At 37.1% G+C, this 23,055-nt stretch overlaps 1 protein-coding gene across 1 annotated transcript in view; it reads left to right on the top strand.

The window, feature by feature from the left end:
* SNX7 (sorting nexin 7) overlaps positions 1 to 21,492 on the top strand; it is a 28,593-nt gene extending 7,101 nt beyond the window's left edge. The window contains exons 3-9 of the mRNA XM_017827211.1: positions 498 to 608; positions 1,034 to 1,198; positions 2,148 to 2,349; positions 4,210 to 4,409; positions 7,744 to 7,830; positions 13,279 to 13,431; positions 21,098 to 21,492. Of these exons, the coding sequence (XP_017682700.1) occupies positions 498 to 608; positions 1,034 to 1,198; positions 2,148 to 2,349; positions 4,210 to 4,409; positions 7,744 to 7,830; positions 13,279 to 13,431; positions 21,098 to 21,178 (999 nt within the window). The 3' untranslated portion in view covers positions 21,179 to 21,492. The remainder of the gene's footprint in view (positions 1 to 497; positions 609 to 1,033; positions 1,199 to 2,147; positions 2,350 to 4,209; positions 4,410 to 7,743; positions 7,831 to 13,278; positions 13,432 to 21,097) is intronic.
* Positions 21,493 to 23,055: the final 1,563 nt, after the last annotated feature.

Genomic DNA, 23,055 nt, shown 5'->3' with positions numbered 1-23,055 from the left:
TGAATGTGGGGATTGTTGATTAGTGTCATCAGGTCCCAAGGATGTGTGTCAGGTCTTTGGGGTTTATTCAGAATGCTAAAAAATGGACTTTCCTCATTAGTAGATTACTAATCACTTTAAAAGAAGTGCCCTAGAAGTAATGAACATAACTGGGATTGCTAAAAGGAAAATGCAACACTAAAGTAATTACTGAAATATTTTGGAAACATTTTGGTAGGACAATTATTATGTCACTGCATGAAGTGCAGTTAAAAGCTTGCTTTTTTCCTTTTTTCCCCAATAGAACTTTGATTTCTTGCTAAAACACAATGTGTTTTAACTCTTCAAGGAGTCGATCATTGTACTTTAAAATAACAGCAAACAAATAACAGGGGCAAAATAGAATCATGTTGCATTCCCTTCAAGTACTCAGTTTTCTCCAAAATCTAAAACTGCATTGTTCTTTTCTTTTTCTGGTATTGTAACCTAAGCCTGTTGTTTCTGCCCCTGTTTTTCAGACATCCCGTGGTGAATTTGACTCCAGTGAATATGAAGTTCGAAGACGATACCAGGATTTCCTTTGGTTGAAGAGCAAACTTGAAGAAGCACATCCGACACTGATTATTCCTGTTTGTTTGTTGTTTTTATTTGTTTATAAGATAGCTCCAGTTTTACACAGAGATGTTTGAGGTCTTTTTGCAACTTCTGAAGTCTCACAAACATTAAGCCAACCTATTTTCATTAGCTTTATATGCATGTGATAATTAAAAATCACATAAAGGTATTTATTAGGTTTTTCATGGTGCCATTTGCAATAATTTATGTCCTCCTTTCTTAGTTGCATTTGTGTTCTTCTGCACTGTGTGTTACAAGAACCATATTATTACAAGAACCATGTTATACCTTAGTTGAATATGATAACTTTATATAGCTTTTGGGTTTTTGCATGATAGATTTTACAAGGTATACCTATTTTTTTTATTAAGTAGAAGAACTACTGTAATAACCCTAATATTATGCAAATTGTACAATATTATTCTTCTTTTTTCCTTAGCCATTGCCTGAAAAATTCATAATGAAGGGCATGGTGGAACGATTTAGTGATGAATTCATTGAGACTCGAAGAAAAGCTTTACATAAATTTTTGAACCGTATTGCTGATCATCCAACTTTAACTTTTAATGAAGACTTCAAAATTTTTCTTACTGCACAAGCCTGGGTAAAATTACTTTGTTTTTATCTACAGTTATGTGAAACCACCTCTTGTGTTAGTAGAGTGTATCAAGAGTCCCCCTGGCTCAGTATTCAATAGTGTCATTCCATGGCTTGTTACAGAAGTGTTAGAAGAAGGCAGGGATTTATGGAATATACATACCTCAAGATAACCTTTTCTTCTGTGGTTTTGGTAATCATGTATGTGATCATAAATATTGCTGTACCTTCCAAAGTAGTTTTTGTTACTGCATTCTGGATTTTTTTGTGGCAATTTCACAGTATGTCAAGTCTGCATGCTTTTTGGTACACATATAAGCTTCCAAGATTATGAGGAAAATAGTGTTTTTAATTAATTATTGGTTTGGCATGGCACTGTCTTTTTCATCTCTTTGTTGTTTTTTTTTAAAGTTATACTGCTCTCATAAAAGAATTTCCTGTTGCATTGTTGCAAGATGTCACCAGTTGCAAACTGGAGTTTTGTACTCAGCAAAGCCTGCCTCTGAACTTCAGCAAAGGTTATTCTAGCAACATTTAAAAAGAGAGAAAAAAAATAGGTGGATTACTTCCTCCAGTGGGAACACTGTCTGCTTTTCTCAATTACTTATTTCTGCAATCATTACCTCTGCTTTCCTGTTCAAAAAGCTAAACTGGAAACTAGTTAACTCACCCTGAGAAATGAAGGGGTAAAGGTTCTCTGCCATTTTTAACCATTCTTGTGGAGCGTGATACATGGCATGCTTGTGTTTGCTCAGAAAGGCTTGGCTCATAAATGCACATGACAGGTACAACTCTGACACTTGTCTAATAATTATGACATAAGATTTGTACACTAAAAAGACACAGAGAGGCTTATGTACGTAGTTTTATTAAAAAAAAAGAAAAAACCTTTATGAACTATTTTCAGAGAATTAAAAAAAGTACTTGAAAGTAAACAGAGCTTATTCTGTCTTTAGGAACTCTCATCACACAAGAAGCAGGGTCCCGGTTTGCTGAGCAGGATGGGACAAACCGTCAGAGCTGTAGCATCCTCAGTAAGAGGAGCAGTTAAAAATCGTCCTGGAATGTTTACAGAAATCAACGATTACATGGGAACATTTAGTCAGAAAATAAACTTACTAGATAAAATAGCTCATAGGATTTACAAGGAAGAAAGGGGTAAGTAGAAAACAAGTATCAGTTTTATTGATTTAAGAAATTAATATATTGGAAAAGTAAATTAGTTTTTATCGTGCCAGGCAAAATGCTCTTTCCAGCAAGGAAGGAAAAAGGGAGATTTATGTTTATATATGGTTTTCTTAATGGTTATGGTTTTGACAGATCTTCCAGTTAGTTTTCATAAGTTCTTAATAGGAATAGTTTTAACATGTCGTTCAGCTGCTTATGAGGAACTTTGAAGAAAATGTAGTAAGTGTGGCTGTCTTTTTACCTGTGCTTTTTGGAAAACTGAATGACCTTTTGTTTTTTACTTTCAGGGCAATCTCATGCTGACATAATGCTATCTAGATTCCAGATCTTTAAACATCTCTTTTTTTGGTTTCACTCTTCACCTTTTTTCTGTTTTGACTAAGTAGATTTTTTTTAATAGCTTTACTGTTGGGCATAATTTCTGTCATGGTAAGCTGTGTCTATTAAGAGTTTTCTTAAGAAGAATGACTTGACCTTATTTTTTTCCTTAAGTAACAGCAGTTTGCACACCTACGTGGAATGCTAAGTGATTGACTTTTCTGAGATTCTGAAATTACTCTGATCTCAGACTATGCCTGTTCAGTAGAATTTCCACTGGGCAGCACTTGAGGTATTTTCTTGTCTATATAATTTGAAAAGCTGCACTGTGTTCCTTAATAACTGAGCCCTTGTGCTTTATTGTGCAGCACCAGATCTCAGCATGTCCTCACTGAATTGGAAGGATCTTATAAAAGGAAAATACATGTTGGTGAAAAGAGTTCCTTTTGATATTGTTCCTTTCAATGGAAATAGCTGAGGTCTGTAGTTCAAGGCATCAGTATCAAATTCTTGGAAAACCTTAAGAATTTTGACATGCCTCCAAATGCTGTAGTTGTATCTTCTTCCCATATTTTCTAAACAGCACGTCAGAACACTTGTGTGCAGGGCTGCACTGTTGTGGATTGGAACTGTTGATAGCTGCAATGCAGACAACATTCCTGCTTGCAGATGTGGGATTCTTGATTACATCTTCCACAGAGGTTTTTTTGTCCAATTAGTCTCAAAGTAAACATTACACTCTTCATGCCACACAACTGCTTTCATCTTTTCTAGGACATTTCTTTTTTTGATACATGACCAATGTGTTCACAGTACACTCCTGTGAACATGCAGCTTCCTGGTCATATGGAGCCTTGCCCACGTTTAGCCCTACCAAGTGGCAGAGTGAATTCTGGGCCCTCTCTCTCTGCTTACAGGTTATCACTTGGTCTAGAGACATAAGAGAAGTAATTTGTTGGATACCCCTGTATTAAATTATTAAAAACTACTGAAGGACATAACACCTGGAGAACTGGTGTGAACTTTACTGTTTCTTTTGAAGCTTTTGGGACATAACAAAGCTTCTAGTTTTAATAACCGAGACAGGATTTGGAACATTACTGTTTCAAGCAGCAGAGACATTCAGGATAGTAGACCCAAATCGGACCAACTGCTGCCCATGGCTGCTCATGGCTCCTGTCGCTCTCTATGAAGATAATGTGAAGCAATGCAGGTCATTAATGCAGGGTGTCTGAGTACAACTCTTCAGGTCTGTCTGAGTACATGTGTCCTTTTGAAACGACTGGGGCATTTTTGCTGATAGATTTCTTGAAACTACTTAATTACAATACGTTAATTGATTAGTTTATTCATAAACAATGAACCAGAGTTTACTTACCTTGGTCATTTGAGCAAATTTAAACACTAGCCTCAGCCTCTTGGTTTGTTCACAGTAAATACGAGGTTGTAATTAGCATCGCTTAGATATCTATTAAAGAACAAACAGTAATATGTGTATATGTTCCTGTTAAGACTATTTTAACGAAATGAAGGAATACGGACCCATCCACACCCTCTGGTCAGCATCGGAAGAAGATTTAGCAGACTCCCTGAAGGGCATTGCCAGCTGCATCGACAGGTGTTGCAAGGCTACAGAGAAGAGAATGGCAGGGCTCTCGGAAAACCTGCTGCCAATTTTACATGAATATGTTCTCTACAGTGAAATTCTGATGGTAAGGTTTCTTTAAGAATTGTTTGTGGCTGTAAATAAAATCTGGCTTAGTCCAGTGACAAAGTCTAGGAGAGAATGATGAAAATGATTTTACAGTCCCTGTATTTACTCATTACAAAACATGTGCAGCATAGGATAACTGTCCGTTAGCAGGGAATCTGTTTGGTTCTGTTTCCCTTGCTAATCCAGCCAGAGATGCCCCTTCCAAATAAGAAGAGCTTGACAGTTCTGCTTGGCAGGCAGCCCTTGGTAGCTGTGCTAGGGTGTCTGGTTTTGCCATCTTCAGTGAGCTCTGCATTGTAGCCGAAAGGGTTTGGGAACAGCAGCTGAGAAAGACCTTCTCTGACATGGATAGAATATGAACTCATTGAGTAACAGATTGTGTGTGGGAAAAGGAGTGGAGAGGTTTTTCCCTTTCTAGGAGCTGTTCCTAAACTATGTTTTCTTTTTCCAGAACAGCAGGGAACTTCCAGTCCCTGTGCCATTATATAAGCATGTGTTAGTCTTTGCCATAAGCTACTGCTCTCAGTTCCCTTTATGTATGTATTTTTCTTACACTTGGAGAGAATGTAAAAAATCAGACTCCAGAGTTGATATACTCAGTGTTGGTGGATAATCAACATAATTAAGTAACTGAATTCAGCATGTCATAATTCCCACTTTGCTGCCTCCAGAAAGCAGAACATGTGTACAAACCCCTCTTTGTCTAGGTTTTGAGCAATGTCAGCTGCAGTATCTGTTCTTCTGTTACTGCTGGGAGTCCAGCTCCTACTGCAGTGCCTTCTGAGTAGGGGCTGACAGTGTGTTGCAGGCCATGGGTAGAGCAAGACCCCAGTTAACTGAGCCTTTGCTGGCACTGTGCAGAGCATTGCCAATTTCTCAGTAAGGCTCAGCTACTGAGAGGTTAGGAATTACTGCTGCAATGACTGCTGTATTTAAAACAAGCTTCACTGAAAGAGGGGCCATGCTTGTAGGTGGAGGTACTGCTTTGCTTAAAGGTTTAAAGAGATTACTTACCATCCTAGCAATTGCAGCTCTTCTTTGTCTCCCCCACTTCCAGAAGTAATTTTTCAGCATTTCTAAGTCTGTTACCCATGAGTGATCCTAGCCTTCATGCTACTGAAGAGATTCTGCCTGCCCATGACCTTCTGTTTTGCAGCCTGGCTCACCCTCACCCTTTCTCAGGCGTTCTGTCCAGAGCACAAAGAGGTTTCTGTGGACAAGCCCCAGGGTGACTACTTGGCTCTTCATGCACACTTTACAAGTTGCTGTTCCCCACTGCATTTTTTCTGCTTGTAGTTTTCTTGATGCAGCACTTGCAACACAGCATTATTCTGCCATGAGGTCGTGTCCAGAGGAAAAACCTTCCTTCAGTAGCTCACTGCTGTTCTACAATTGTCCCTTTCCCTTTGTTCACTCTGGATTTTTATTTTTGTTATGGCTTACTTCCCTCTTGGAGTTTGGAGAGGGTAAAACTAATCACACTAAAAATACCATGGGAGGTCACACAGTAATAAACCTGCTTTCAGAGGTGTGTTTAACCCCTCATGTGCAGTGCTGCCAAGATCACATGCATATGTGCAGAACAAGGTGTGATCAATACAATACAGTCCTTGTATTTTCCAGTGTTGTGAGTTCAGCCTTTAACTGGGGAATGAAATGAATTCACAGCTAAAATATTTACATCTGGACCAGCTCCTTCCTAACTGACCCACAGAATAAAACTGCCGTCCCTCAGGGTACAAATTACAGCATTAATTGTTTACGAATTCACATAAAGAATTTGAGGGTTTTGTGGCAGGGTACCATTAAATATTACACCAAAAAGCTGTAAAAATGTAATAATATGTTTTAAAAATTTAGTCCCTATGTTTGTCATTAGAAGTCAGCACTTGTCTGTAGTTGTAGCACCTTAATATTAAAATAGTCAGTTTTGTTTTATAATTTGTGATAGCAGCCATTAAAACAGTTTTAAAAGAGGCAAAATAAATAGTAAAAAAGAGCAAGCATTTGTATTATGAAGAAAAGTTGTTCCAGACATTTGTTTTGCTTCTGTGCTTATAGCTAAACTTTTCCTGTATATATTACGTTCTGAGCTATTGAGTAGATTTATGAGCATTTGTATATATAGCTAATCTATTACTCAGAATAGCCCAAAGTCAGGTTTACCAATTTTTATTGTGATTACCAGATCAAAAAGAAACACTGAAAAATTATTTGAAAAAAACTCCTAAATTATTCTATTGTATTTGATAAAGTGACAAGATCTCAGAGATATTTTCAATCAAATAAGAGAGCTAGAGAAGGTAGAGCTGCTTGTGCCCTGTGATGTTTCAACATGCCCTGGGCTAGAGGTGGATACTGAACATCTCTGCAGCAGAAGCAGTAAAACCAGTTGTGGCAAGGTAAAGTAAAAGAAGATTTTGAGGTTTGTAATTTAATATGTTCTGCTTCTGACTTTTTTCAAAAGGACTAAAGCCTTGCAACACTTCTGCAAGATAAGCATACCTGAGTGTGCTTTTACAGATGAGGAAGCTAAGACAAAGAGAAATTTATAAGGCTTCATCAAGGTCTCAGAGCAAATTAGCACTGGAAATGGAAATTTAATTTGTTAATACTGTTCCTGTTTTGTAGCTTAACAAGTAATGTTCCTTCCCCTTTCTAATTATTTTTTTTACATTATGCTAAAAACCCAATACCTGATAAGGAGGTAATATACCTTAAAGGAGGTAATAATTACATATGCTGAAAATAAGCACATATATCAATGGTAGAACAGCTATCATTCCTATGATAATTTTATCTGATTTTTGTTAATGTTTTCTGATTTTTCAGAACTACATTTGGCACTTAAAAAATAATATTAAAGGTTAAAGTCACGCTTTCAATAAGGCCTTGTATACCATTTTTAGTCATTCTACTTTATATTGTAAATTTTACTCAATGAAGATACTGTCATTCATGAGATTTGGCAAACTGATGTTGCTGTTTTGAGATATGAATATATAGTAAGTTGAGCTGATACCAATTAAACTGCTGTTGCAGTTTTGTTCATATAACTAGCAATGATACTGTGTATGTCAGATTCTTGTGGCACTGATTTTGGATTTACTAAGATTCTTGAAAAACACATAAGATAAAATACAGGTATGAAAAAATAAGTCTTCATAATTTTAAATTTTTTAATTAAAGTATATGTATCATGTCAAAATTATTAAATGGCATCATTCTGTGATCTTACTTATTTTATAGAATAGCCAAGGTGTTTGATGGTTTTCTGAAATAGCTAAAATATGGTGTAGTTTACACCTTTTTTTTTCTTCTTCTATATTAAGGGTGTTTTGAAAAGGAGAGACCAAATTCAAGGCGAGCTTGATTCCAAAGTTGATGCTTTAGCCAATAGAAAGACAGAAAAGGATCTGGTGAGTATGTACAGAAAGCTGAAATCTTCCAGGCCTTATTCTAACTGCAAAAGATATGCAAAAGAAGTGTCCTGAGAAGCCATGTGTAGTAACTGGATGGTGTCTCTGCGATTCTTTGTAGCTGTATGTGCCAGGCAAAGGCAGTCCTGAGAAAGATGCAGCACTTCAGTAGATGGGCTGCTGGAGCGAAAGGCTGGTCATAGTGGGCGACCACTGTGTTTTGTCAACACAGACTGTACCACAGATTATTTTTAGCATTTCCATTTGCTTCCACACTTGGAGTTAAAAGAAAGTAAGACTTGCTGCAATGCTCTTGTAGCTGCTGCTCCATTGATGTAGGAGAGGGAGAGGAGGTGGTTAGAATGAGCAGGTGTTCAATAAGCTTATTTAAAATGAAACATTCTGCATTTTGTTCTATCTAGTTGAGCCGAATATTTTTTTTAAGTCCAGTATGACACTTCATTCATTCTAGTGAAGTCGGACTGTAACTGGTAGCCCGTGGGGGCAGGCATCCCCAAAACCATCAGCAAGGCTCAGCGAGCCAGTTAAAAGCAACTTCCAGCATGAGTATTGGCACTTTAAAATTTCTGATTGTTGAACTGTCACGCCTAAGTAATGTCCTTTTAGCACAGTGTTAACACAAAGTGTTATACAGTGTAAATAATATATAAAACTGACTAATAACTTTGTAGTACATAAAAGGAGAAATTCCTTGACATTTCAGATACTTTTTATTAGAGTTGTTGTAATTAGTTTTCATGTAAAGATGAGCTGTTTAGATAGTTTTTGGATTTGAAATTCCTATTTTCATTTGATTTGTCACTGAGATGAATAAATAAGAATATATTACCACTCTCTGGTATCTACTATGGCTATGGTATATTTTGTAACAGTTTGCCTCTGTGTACTGCAGTGGGACATTAAGTAAATACCTCTGTTTGTTTTTTTTTCTTGAAGTAGAAATTCTGTTTACTTATATTGTCCTATCATTTCTCTGCCTCTGTGTTCTCGAAACTGTTTTTGTTTCTTTGCTTCCTTTGCTGCTTCTCCTGTCCTTTTTCCTTAGTTTAAAGTTTGAAACTCTTATAAAATGCACAGAGGATGGTAAGTTGGAGAAGTCCTCTAGGCTGGGAACAGGGTAGCAATGGCAGGTCCATTCAGTGATGAATTCCAGTTTCATACAGCTTGTTTAGCAGGCAGTCTCATTGCTGTCCACCATAGAACATTGCATGGCAGGACATGGCCTCTTCAGGATGTATTCCTGTTATAATCTGATGGAGTCCTCAGGCAAGGTGCATGCACTACCTTTTTCCTGAACTGTTACAAATCAAGGAATATTTTTACTTTAGCATAGTATTGATTACACCATGTTGATTTGATACTGACTGGTTTACGCCATCGTGAGATGTTTGTACTTGCTTCCAGTAGGATTTTGAGATCAGCTTGCCCAAAGTTATCTTTTTTCACTGTTTCTGTGTTTTAATATCTGCATTTACAGTTTTGGTAAAGCCTTTGGACAGTGTGATTACCCAGGTGTTCAGATATTTGCTTTATCTGTCCAATCCCTCTGTTTTTTACTCATTTCAGAGAATCCTGTTTCTGAGAGCCTGATTCTGCTTGCAGTCTCACAAAAGCAGTAAAACAGATGTCTGTTAGTCTAATCTGATAATAAAATTCTGTGTTCTCTAATTGAGTGGCAGCTGTATCTGAAGATGTTTTCTTAATTAGAAGGCTTTTTCTATTAAGGATAGTTTGATTGCAGAGAATGCTGTACTGCTATTTTTAACCATTCAAGTGACTTCTAACTGTTTTCTTGGTAATTTTTGTACTATTTTAAAATTTTTGTTATGTGTTGAAATATTTTTCTGACACTCCTAACCAAACTGATTTCAAAATAAAAGGTGGTCATAACACAGGCACTGTTATTGGAACTGGTGCCAAACACTATTTCTATTCCTAAGCAGAACTCCTGTAGCTTCTAATGATCTCATAGATGTCAGATTGAACTTGTCAGTGCAATCTAGTAGCCAGAAATTTTGCTGACAATGAGTGGCATGAACTCTAATCTCATTTGAAGTACATTTCCACCACAGATAAGGAGACTCAGACTGTCATTAGAGCTGATAAAAGGCTGTGAGATCTTTAGCATTGGTCACGGCAAACATTAAATGATTTAACAAACAGGAGGTTGTACAGCAGAAGAATGTAAAACATCCCCAAGGTCAGTGCAGATGAAATAGGCTGGAATTGTAAATTAAACCTTATGGGACATTAACCTCATTGTCTGGGAAAAAAAAAGTTTTCTTGAGCTGTGCTTCTGCAACCTGGCATTTAGGAAGCTGCTTGTGGCGCTGCTAAAAACCCAAAACAATGTCTCCCACTCCAAAATTTGGTCCATGAAGGCGGCAGTTGTTCAGGGTATGGATGGTTTGAAGACTGATTTTGGATGCAGGCTCTGACAGAGATATTTGGGAGGACTTTGGTACCCTCTTGCTTGTCTAGACCTTTCTACCTCCAGAGCTCTGGCTGTGAAGTTGTTGGGATATGTTGCTCCATCGCTCCCATGCTCCATTCTGAAGGCTACACAGCAACGCTCGTGTATCCCTCTGTGCTTTGGATACTTTTAACAGTTTTAGTACTGCCACTAGCGCTGATAGTAATTCTGACAAAAGGTTGGTATAATGTGCTCTGACAGAACCACATAAGCATTAAATGCTAACTTAAGGATTCTAGTGTTCAGGCTTGAAACTGAGTAGTAAAGAGATGAAATGCTGAATCTATTACATTCTGAGTATAGCTTATGTTTTAACTCTGGGCTAAAGGATTAATTTAAAAGTGTAGGATTAATTCATGTAGCAGATAGAAATTCATGCAATTTTGCCATACTAAGACAGTGTAAAATACTGTGTCACCAGGTAATTTGGTTATTGGGGCAGGTCTCTTTGCTACAGGTCCCACTCTTCACATCTGGTGGCACTCTGCCCTAACAATGTCTGGCTCCCACCTTCCTGTCCCGTGGTCATGTCTGATTAGCACTGTGCTGTCCTTCTCTGGTGATCACTGATGTGAGATTTAATTTCTCACACTTGGTGCCTCAGTGAGATCAATGTAAGAAAATGGATTCAGAATCCTATTTAATTTGCAGGATAAATTGTAACAATTTACACCTTTTAAGTGAGGAACACACTAGGTAGATGTTTTTATTAAGATCAAGCCATTCTTCTTTGAATTCTGCTGTCATGGCAGCTGAAGAGGGTGGCATTTATGTTTCTTTTTCATTTTCAAAAAGTAGATATTAAACCTCTGTACTTGAGATGATGGCAGCACAATGCTGCCCTTAGATCTTAAGTCAGACCCTTGCCTTGATACAACACATGGTTCTTTGAGACTTTAGAAGGGGATGTTTAAATTGCATATCCAGGCAGGAATGTAGAACGGGGTCTGCCTATCTATGTCACACTGTGACTACACTGTGGGAGAAATTCGTAGTTCCTAGAAAAGGACAGACAAAAACAAACTGTAAAATAAATTACTTAGAGATATAAAGAACAAGATAAGGGGAAGCTGCTGGAGCCACGACTTCTAAGTCGGAGTAGTTCTTTTTGTGTGTAGACTAGTGCATTCTCATAGAGGAACTTTTCTTTTTGTAAAAGCAGAAAATGGATTCAACTGCCTTTCCTACTCTAAATCATCTTAAAAATGTCACCGTTTTCAGTATTCCGTGTGCATTCATTTTTTGGTGTTTGAAGGAAAAGCAATTAGCATGGGATATGCTCAAAATACCAAATCCAGTTGCCTGTAATTCCTTTAAAGGTAATTCCCCCACATTTAAACTGTGGATTAACTTTTTCATTTTGAATACAGAGTTGGTAGTTGAAATTATCCTTGTCTGTAACTTGATTACTGGTCTGGCTAGGTAATTGAACTTGGGCTTTTCAGTAAAGTAGAAATAAGATTTTGCATTTTGTTCCTGATTAATAACTGGTATTTCATTAATCTAGAAGTGTGCCAAAGAAAATCAGCGTAGAAATCAAGTCTAACTAAAAATGTTTATTATGGAATGGGGAAAATACCCATTCAGATGAATTTTTCAGTTTTACTAGCTAAGGAGTTTTTGGTTACTTTAAGAGCTGAAGGATTCTAGTATATCAAACTGAATGGGATCCAGGTTCTGTGACCATTTCAGGCAGTGCAGCTTAGTTTGTGTCTAATGGTGGCAGGACTGCTGTTGCACTTGGATTGCTGTTCCCCCTGCATGGTTCAAGCAGGAGGCTGTGCACCAAGACTTTCCACATCCTGCTCTGAATTTTGATGTTTCTGTGTTCTGCCAATAGAAGAACACAGAAGAAGAACACAGAAGAAAATCCTGGAAGTTAATCCTGGAATGCTGAACTTCCTATCATTGATAACACCATCTCTACAGAAAGCACGAGTAGCTATCCAAGTTTACAGAGGTGTTGTACGAGGAAAAAAATTATTTGCCTGATAGCAGAATACAAGGAAGCAGAAGAAGTGTATGGGACCTGAGTTGCAATGGAAGCAATACAAGGAATTAAATTTCCTGCTTGATGTTCCTTACTGATGTTCTTGCCTGACCCCTCCTGCTGCAGACAGTCACTCTGCAGTCGCAGCAGATGAATTTGTGCTGTAGCTACAGAAGATGTATCTAGTTCTGTGACTGGGTGCCAGCCAGAACTGACACTGCTGATGAGTAAATGACAATAGGTAACAAAATTACTGAGAAGACTAGAAAATTCATTAAAGAGAGGGCCACTGTGCACTTACTCATGCCATTAGCTGCAAAGTCACTTTGTGCATCTACAGTAATTAGAAGCAAGTAACGTCTGTAGACTAGCCCTCAAGGTTTTGGATCCTGGATCAATGTGGAAGAGTTTCTTCTCTGTTAAAGTCCTTTGGTTTAATTTCTTTCTCTGCTTCTGTATTCCTTTTTCCTTCATATGGTTCCACAAAAAAAGATGACAGTGTGACAGGCAAGAAATCAGAAAGGTTGTGCTTTTGATTTCTGCTGTCTTCTCCCCATTCTGGTTTCTCCCGAGGTTATCAAAGGTTCTGTCAGGGTTTTCTCATTTTTCTTGCCCAAATCTAATTGTACAGTTGATTCTGCTTCAGTAAAGCCCTCTATATTTTACTTTTTAGATGCATTACTGTCAAGTGCTAGTGAAGACGTGCCAGAGTCTGTAACTTCTCAGCCAATAAGAACATCTTCAGGAATACTTGAATTGTGGTCTAGAATTTCTGTTATTAATATTTCAAAAATTATAGTGAGTTATTCATTAGGAATGATGTTTCAATATGATTTTTTGTGCTAAGTTAAATATCAGCCTTGCTTTTTCAGTTCTGTTTGCCTCCACTACAGTCAGTCGATTACAATAATTTTGAAAATGGTGATTTTCCTAATATGTTTTAATATTTACAATTAATATTTAGTTCTCAGAAGAGATTGGGAAACTTGAAGACAAAGTTGAACGTGCCAATAATGCTCTGAAAGCGGATTGGGACAGGTGGAAGCAGAACATGCAGTGTGATATGAGATCAACATTCACTAATGTGGCTGAGAATAATCTCCGTTTTTATGAAGAGGTAAAAACTCTCATAGCAATGTTATTTTTTCATTGGTTATTTCAGTGCAGAAGTCCATGGATTGCCTGTAAAGAGGGTTTTTTTTATTTTAGTTCAAACATTTGTTAACTTCAGAATCACCTTTTGTGGGAAGAGGGAAACAGTTATCCTTAATTTGACACATTTCAAGCAAAATGTGTTTTGCTTGTGCCCAAGTGGTCGATCTTGAGTTCATCATCGACAGAGGGCACTCTTGTTTTACTAACCACAACAATTTGGAACATATTTTTTGGTTCAATGTCAGCTGCTATATTTCAGTTTGGAAACATTTTGCTGTAACTGCATGAGGAAGCCTTCTGGAAGGCTCAAACCTGTCTAAATGATCCTGTATGAGGAAAATGTTTCAATATTATTCTATCAGATTTTTAGTTTCAGCTCTAATGTCACGGGTAATATTCTTAGCAAGAATTTCCATTTACAAGGATATGTACTCAGAAGGAGAACTTGAAAACAAACGACAAAATACATTAAGCATTCTGTGAAGTTTCCTCATGGGGAACACGTTCTTGATTGAAATGCGCATTTTGAAAATATCCCAGATGTTTTTAAAAGTTTTTAAAAGAATTTCTCCTTATTTTAGGAAAAAAATGGAATACAATAAGCCATCTATTAATCATAAATTAGTATTTTTTGCAGATATATGTTGATATCTGTAACTTCCAGTCCTGTAGTCCGAACTTTTTATGGATCGCCCATTAGCCAATGGCAGTGCCCTGATTTTACAAATCATTTTGTAAAACGTAATTGAAAAGACAGAGCTCTTGATCATCAAGTCTAATTAATTAACATGTGGTCTGTGAGATGCATGGACATTGACAATCTGTTGTTACATATTAAGATCAAAATATTTTCTGAAATCAGACAGCAAGCTTTTGGCATCCTCTCACATTGTCTTCAGTTATTGATGGTCTCTGACTTCTATAGCAGCAAAATGTATGATAAAACAGTGCTGAATATATTGGAATATTTTGTTTATGAATGATTAGCTAAAACACAAAAATAATTATTTGTTTCTTTTTCCTGTTCAGAAATGCTTTTTACTGAATCAGAAGTTTAATTCAGAACACCAAAGCTCATACTGTACATGAAATTATTATTAGCCACAAACTGCAGAAAAAGATTCAGCTATTTCTGTAACTGTTGGTGGTTCTTCTTAAATAGCCTCTGAAATACTGGACAAATTGGTTTATACTGAGACATGATTCTTTGTGCTTTTCTTAAATATTGAAATCTGCATAAAATGGGTTTACTGTTACATCTCAGTAGATCTACATTTTAGAAAAAAACGCCTTATCTTACTGCAGCAGTTGCACTAATAAACAACACTGTGCTAACTGTATCACTCCTTGCTTGCAACATGAGGGCTTACCAATATCTCTCTGTTTTATCAGAAAATCATTATTTTAATCCTGACATTCAAGAGAATTTGATAAAATTAATATTTCGACTGGGAGTTTTGATCTAAAATACCCATTTATCTGAGACCTGTGGTTAATGCTGATGGTTAACTATTGGAGAAGTGATTACTGATTACTGTCAGAGGCCTTTATATTAAAAATTACAGGTGTGCAATGCACTCCTGAAAGGAGCAGGAAAATAAGCTCTGGCATCTGCTCCAGCTGTTTGGAAGTGAAACTTCAGGAAGGGAATCTCAGAAACCCGGGAAGGAGAATATTATTTTTATGCTTGCAGTAGGAAACAAAATCCTGCCTTAAGGGCTTGAGTCTAACTCATTAAACTTATGCACAAACACAGTTCCTGTTACAGTGGTTTTCTCTTTTCAGTCATTACTTGCATCATTAACATTCTTTCACATGTCTGAAGTTACTCATTCAGACTTTTGATGCACCATTTGATGCTTACTAAGCCTGTTCTTGCTGTAGCATCCCTCTTTTCTTTCTCCCAAAGCACATTCTGTGCATTTTCCCAGGCACCATGGATGCCATGGATGTGATTCAGGAGTCATTCCTGTTAGTGGTCATTATCTGCATCCCTTAATTTTCTGAGAACTACAGTGATGAGAGACAGCCGTCTATTTTCTGATGGCTTTTGCAGCAGAGAATCCAGTCCTTTAAGACTGTATAAAACTCAAGCCAGTGTGATCAAATACAACATAGCAATGTGTCAAAGTACACTAGAATTTCTAAAATGTTATTTCCTCTTGGTCAAAATATGGGAAAAGAGTATGACCTTATATTTATTTGGGGTTTTCTGTAACTGTAGTTGCCTAAGGATTCTGCTGTCAAATTATCAAGCATCATTTAGATGTTAAGTGTATTTCATAAAAGAGTATGTCTCCCTTAAGCTGAATTAATGTTCACATTAATTAAGTGCTACTTTAAAGCATTACCTGTAATTGTATTTCTCTGGCTTTACTAATTCAAAACAAATAGAGTTATTCCTGTAGCCTTCCAGTTTATTCACTATCTCTATTTAATATACTTGAATAAGAAGTGTTGCTTTGTTTCTAGAGCCATGAAAACACCAATCTCTTTGTGTCTCTCAATGCTGTAGTAACAAAGACAACAAATGAAAGCCCAGTGTTGCAAATTTTCAGGGTGCTCCTGTTCAGGCCTATAAAAATGAAAGCTTTCCTGTGATAATGTACACGCTTAATTATATTTAAATATGTCATTTAGTAGCCAAGAATTACCATGACTGACCAATCATTTGCCATTCCTGTAGCTGGTCTCAAGAGTTCATAGAGCTCTCTACTTCCTTTTCTTTGCTCTGGAAAAGATTTGAATACCTTCTTAAGTCTACCTGTATTCCACAAAGGCTTAAAGCCAAAAAAATACTGTAATAATAATAATAACTGTAAATGCATTGCTAAAATAGGGGGAATTTTCTGAAACTATGTAAAAAGGCTTTGATTTTTAAAAGTTCAGAACTTTACTTCTATTTGTGAACTAAATAGCATTGATTTGTTTGCCTTACAGAGAAAAGTTCTTGAATGCAGCATGAGTTAACACTGTACTGTTTATTTTATTCCTTTTCCTGATGCCTTAGGCATGACACTATTGCCGGACACCTTAGTCCAGAAGAGATATCTGCCAAACAGCTGGAATCACAAACTGTCCACAGGGTGGAGCTTACCAGCTGAGAAAGCTGATTGTCACCATGAGTATTTTCATTAATTTAGGTATAGATATTCTATGCAGCATTACAAAAACAAAAATACAAAGTTGTTGGTGCTGCTGGTAGTATTGTTTAGGTAGCACATTTGAAATGTAACTGGTGCAAACTAGTGAAAAACCGGGCAGTGTTGAACTCTGGTTTCAAAGAGCAAAACCGATTAAACATATGCTAAATTCTTTTTTTTTTCCTCATGTGTTTACTATAGTCACTAGGACATTTACAGCACTGAAGAAAAAGAAATACTTCAATTTTTCTCAGCAAAGAACTTTGTTAACCTATTCTGTTCAGGAAGAACACCAGAATAAGTGGCAGCTCAATCCAAAGATAACTAGACATTATAATTCCAGGAAATATATGAGTTTGGTTTTCCACTGCTCATGAGATGCTCTAGTAAATGCAGAAAGATTGGTGGTTTTTCCTAATGTAGGATGATAGTTAGTTTTGGCATTGAAAGAACATGGTTTTTGTTGAGCAGGGATAAACCCTTGTTTTAAAGTGTAGTGTCTAATTTTATCTATCTCATGTCAAACTAATCCTGTTAAACCTTTCCAGCTTAATCAGATAAAAAGCTAAAGGTACCTTTGATATAGTCAGATTCACGTTGGTATTGACACACCTTAATCTTCTCCAAAAATATAAATGGTTTCCTGATTGTCTTAAATATCTCAAGCATAATTTAGTCTATTTCTGTGACCTACATTGTTGTATAGACATAAATTGATCCAAAAGGTTCACTAGGGCAAAACAATACTCAGTCCCCATTACAGCAACTTCCCTTATGTACCTCTCGGTCTAGTAAAAGCTGTAGAAAAATAGATAAGCTTTGTTGCTTGCCCTAGAGGCCTCTGTAATGATGCATTAACTAGTCATTTGGTTGCGTAGCAGAGAGTTAGCTGCTCATGCATGTTGATCACATCCTACCTTAGCAATGCCTGGGAATTTAGCTAACAAACTTCATGTGATTTTCAAAAGCTCCCATGTGGCTGAGCCCATTTGTCTTCTGTGCATGTCGCTTCAAAGAGAGGCTCCATTTTTGAACCCTTATTCACTTCATCCATTACGATTTCTTTTAAATAATTTTAGGAAGACATTTTTTATAGTGGGAATGACTATTTCTATGCACTCTATTTTTTGTTTCCTTGCACCCAGAAATTATGAAAATATTTTCTGCCTTGGACACAAACAAGACTTCATTTTCATATTCTACTCCAAAAAATGCCATCATAAAGGGTATTTTTAAGGTATCGACCATTCATAACAGGGAACACACACAGCATGTGACACACTGCTTCTCCTAGCATCCTTACTACATATTCTGTTTTTATATCTCCTTTTTAGTTATATATGCAATTGTACTGTATGAAAAACTTTCTGCTGTTTTTTTTCTAAGATTGATGTTGTAGAAAAGATACAAGCCCTGCAGCAGTAATCAGAATATTTTAGGTAAAATAGCCTTATTTAAGCTCTTGCTATTTCATTTTGTGTATTTAGGCTTTTTTATTTCTTCCACTGGGTTTTTACAAGTAATTGGATTATGAATTTCAATCCTGTGCAAAGACATTTAATTTCCTCAGTTTGGATTTTCTGGGTTTTTTTTTTCCTTTCTGTGTCCTTTGTGAAAACTGGCTGATCCTCTATTGAGATCTCTGTTTTCAGCCTCCCAGGAGAATGGAGGAATCATTCTGTAATAACGTTGAAGTATACATCACTAACAAAATGTCGTTTATGCAGTTCATGCTTCACAGTACGAAAAGCTTGAGCCTAAGGCACAGAGACCTAGTTTTGTTTTGGTATGGTTAATTATAAAACTTGTCAGCTGTAGCAGCACTGTGATGTCTGACAGTGAAATGAGCCACCTCTTACATTTTGAAAAATGTGCTTTGGTTATATAAACAGAGATGAATTAAAAACTGAATAACTTGTGTGAAAAAATGCTTTGCATCTTTGTCTGGAAAGACTTCAGTAGATTGTATCTCTCTGCTTAAGCAATATACTGTGATTGCATTTTAACATGTGCAGTTTGGCTCAGTGTTGCAAAGATAAGACAAAGCCATTTTTACAGTGCAGCCAGTGCTGATATATGTATTTTAACTCACATTACTGAAATTGCAGAATGACAAAACACGGAGTTGCATGGTATAAATTAAACTGTGGTTCAGGAAAAAAATCTGTCATTGCCAACAAAAGACTCTTCAAGAAGAAGTGATGTCTTCTTGCCCTGTATCTAGAAAAAGCCTAGAAAAACAGCTGTGCCTTGCAGCTCTCTAGGATGGTAACCCAGGCTGGGCTCTAGCAAACAGCAACTGATGATTTTGAGCGCCACAGTGAAGACACGTTGCTGCCTCACTGACATTTTAAAACCAAGATGCCACATTCCAACTCAGGCATCTCAGATAGATTCAGCTGCCACAGTGTCACATGAAGTATGGGAGAATCTAATGATCAAACCTTAAAGGCTTTATACAAAAGGTCAAAAAGACCTTTTAAGTCAGAAACCAGTTTGCACCACTTGCAGTTCACTGTTCGTGCCAGCAGTATCTTCACTATTTCTCCCTGATGTACCATTTCAAAATAACATTTATTCAAAAACTCAATGAAGAAAGCAGATTTCCACATGAATCTTATCCTGTTAGTCCTCTCTTTTCACAGCAATTCAAACATTAGATGTACTCTGAACAGCAGCATAATGTTGTGTGCAATAGCAGAAGTTAGTTGGGGCTTTTGTCAGAAAGATCAGAAAAGAAAGACTGAGGGGGTAGATTCATGGTATTCATAGTCTAGGGGACAATATATGAGTAACAGGAATGATCTCTAACAGGGCTGATAACAACCAAAAACGTATGCAAGAATAAGCTCCCACACACTTTTTCTTTGTGCTCTTTTAGTTCAGTTGGCCGTTTTAACCACTCTCGTTATCTTGTAGACCCACATCTACTTTCTTATGTCTTCAGAGACAAAACCATTGCTGACTTTTGTTTGCTTTTTCTTGTTACTTTTGTCACCCATAATTTTACGGGTATCCCTGGTTCTGCATCCTTCTATCGTCATGGATTCTCCCAGCTCCAGTCATCCTGTGTGTATTCTTTGTTTTGCTCTTTGAGCTTATACTTTAACATTATTCGTGACTATCAGATCCACCCACTCATCAGCTTGCACATAGATATGGAGCTACACCAGGACCCAGGGTAATATGATTAAATCTGCATATTTAATGGCAGAGCTTGGAAGTCATTCACAAGAAATGTCTAACAGAGATAGGTGGCTGTAAGTTCAAGCAGCGTAATTTCCACATCTTCTAAGCAATGACAGATGGATGCTAGATGTTCCACTGTAGCTGGGCTTAGCAAATTGCTGTGACTTGAATAGCTTATGGCAAAAGATTTCAGTTACGAAATGATGCTGTTTTTAGGCTACTGATTTAATTCAAAGTTCAGATAAATGGAGTGTGCTATCCAGGTTTTAATATATATTTCCTGAGAAATTTCAGAAGACCAATTTATTGTGAATAATACAGATTCTTCACGAAAAAAACCTGTGTACACTAAGTAGTAAATAAGCTGCAGTGTCTAGAACAATAGATACAAATGTATAAGTCAAAATTTTGTTAGAACCTTTCCATTTCAAGAGCTTTTTATCAACAGCATCAGAACAAGAAAATTATTGCATGAATTTCCCTGCCCTGTTCTACTGATAGACTTGAAATAGTAGAAGCCTGGGGCTTTGTCAGCTCACTATGGGTTACCTAGTGATAGCCTTGCCATGGCTCTCAACATTAATCTATGATTTAGAATGGCTTGCCAAGCTGCCAACACTCATTTAAGCCAAATTGAACCGAAGTCATTTGGGGTTTTGGTTTTTTTTAATTTTACTTGCTACAGTCTTGATTATTTAAATTAAAAAAAATAGTTTTTACAATGATAAATACATTTTTCCATGAGGAGAGAAATGCCACTTGTTGTAAGGATGACAATTTCCCTACTCCCAGCCCCTGCCTTTCTGGTCCCATTTCTTTCCCATTACTCAGGGGAAAAAATGAATCCTCTCCTTATTTAGGAAAAAAATGGTTTAATTTAACTTGGAAGGCAAATTTGGTGTACAATAGGAATCCACAGAGATTACAAGGGAACTGTGCCTAACAATGTGCTTTCTATTTGGAAGAGATCTTTGCCTGTAACTAAAGGGGGAGATTAAAGAGGAGCATAATTAATGTTAGCATCTTCCGTGCTACAACATACAATTACAATGCTCACACTGTGCGCTTGTCATTATGTAGAAGTGACCTTTACAGCTCACTCAGCATGTTAGCTAACATTTTGCATATCACTGAGCTGCCTAGGAAACCATATTTTGCTCTTACCATGGTCCCACAAAAGCAGCTTGTGACAATGTGTATGTATTCTGATTTTTTTTTCTCTTCTTTTTCTCCTTGGCTAACAGTTTACAGAAATCTATCTGCTGTACTCATATGTATGTGTTTGGTTTTTTTAAGTGCCTTGCTACATGGGAGTCCTTCCTAGCATCTCAAACAGTGGATCTTCATGTGGAAGAAGATTCTGAAGACAGGCCTTGAGTAATATCTCTGCTTGATCTCTGCCTTTTCCATGCAGTTTCTCCCAACCAAAGTGCTTTACATGAGATCAAACACATTATTAAATTTAACTGCTAAAATCAGTGAAATGCAGAAAACCAGCTTATTGAACACTCAGGTATTCTAGTCCTGAAATACATTTTGAAACATGCTATATATTGCTTTTTATTGCTTAGCTCTGATTTTACATATTTTTATGCATTTGCATACAATTGTTTTCATAAATATAGCATAATTTGGATATAAAGTATTTTAAATATGTAAAAATAGCTTCATTTTAATAAAAAGTTTAATAAGGAAAGTTTGTCATCATTCTGTATCCTAGTCTTTAAGAAGTATTTCGGTATTTTAGCATTTTTCTTATATTCTCTTTCTTGAGTAATTTCTTGTAGTTGTAAAATTACCTCACGTAGTTTTCAAGGACTAGGACTTTAGGATTACATTGATAGATCTTGCTGGTCACTTGATGGCAACATGGTACATAGAGACGCCAAACATGTACTATAAGATTAATGATGTTTAAAGTATTGTTAGTTTAGTTTTTAGTCTGCATACTTACATGTCTATTAGATGTCTATTAGACATCTTCAATTTGACATTTTTTAAAGGATGAAGAAAAAACTGGCAGTTCATGAAACAGATTGTTTGTACAGTGATGACACAGCACTGATCCTACCAGCACAAGCACTGATCCTACCAGCACAAGAGCTTCCATTTGGAGTTTGCAGGATGAAATCTTTTACTCCCATGGCTGACCCTCCTGTAATCCTTAACTTCTTCCCTCTTCAGATAGTCAGTGTGGAAGAGAAAGGGTTAAGAAAATAAAAGAAGAGTTTTGCATTTGAAATTATTAGCTGATTCACTCATGCAATATGCATTGAAGTCTTCCAGTCATTCAATTATTCCACCCAAAAGGTTTTCCAGTCTGGACTTGTAGTTTCTGCAGTTTTATTCCCTTTGGCCTGAGCAGGCCGAAGGCTGAATGTGGAAAGAATGAGGTGCAGGAATGAGAGACAGTCTAATCAGGGCTCTGGTGTGGCAGAACAGCAGGGCATCAGCCATCACCTGCATCTTTTGTGGTGGCATTTTGGGAGCTTGCTCTTGTCAGTCACACCTCATGGCAGCAGAGGTCAATTCCAGAGCACACAGCTGCTGCTCTTGGGTGGCTGTGGACCTGTCCAAGCTGGGAAAGTATTTTGTGGTTTTGATTTTAAAAAATTTAGATTGCAAGTGAAACCTGGAATACCATTACGACCTTTTCAGCAACTCTCTCATGCTGCTCCTGTGAAGTAGTCATGAAAGCTCAGCCCTTTTTTTCTTCTTATCTATAAAATGGCAGTTAAGATGCTCCTGGAGTACTGCAGGAAGTATGCAACCCTCCCAGGGTGGACAACTCACAGTGGAGTCTGTGTTAGGAGGAAGGCAGTGTGGTGCCAAAGGGCTGTGCTAGAGTGTCTTATCCAGCTGTGCTGGCAGTGGATGCTTGCAGGAGCCAGGGAGGAACAACATGGCTGGACTGTGCTCTTTTCCCACTGTATCCTTTCTGAAGATTTTTTTTTTTTAACATAAGAGCTTCTATCAATGAACTTAATAGCCTTTAATAGCTTTCCCTGTGCTTTCTTTTTTTTCCATCTAAACTCATAGTATTTACAATGCTGAATGGATTCCACAACTTAACATGTAGGAAAAATCAATACATTTTGTGATTTCCTAAACCAGCTGCCCAATAACTTCTAGTGATGCCCTCTACTTGTTAAATTGTGAGAAGAGATGAGCAACTGTTTCCTATTTATCTTCCCTGTGCCATTCAAGAATTTACAGACCTCTAGTATGTTTTCCAAGCACTGCTGCTTTCCCAG

This window comes from Lepidothrix coronata, unplaced genomic scaffold (genome assembly GCF_001604755.1).
Source record: "Lepidothrix coronata isolate B3197 unplaced genomic scaffold, Lepidothrix_coronata-1.0 Scaffold136, whole genome shotgun sequence".
In the NCBI taxonomy this organism is placed as follows: domain Eukaryota; kingdom Metazoa; phylum Chordata; class Aves; order Passeriformes; family Pipridae; genus Lepidothrix; species Lepidothrix coronata.
This window is presented reverse-complemented; position numbering and strand designations above follow the sequence as displayed.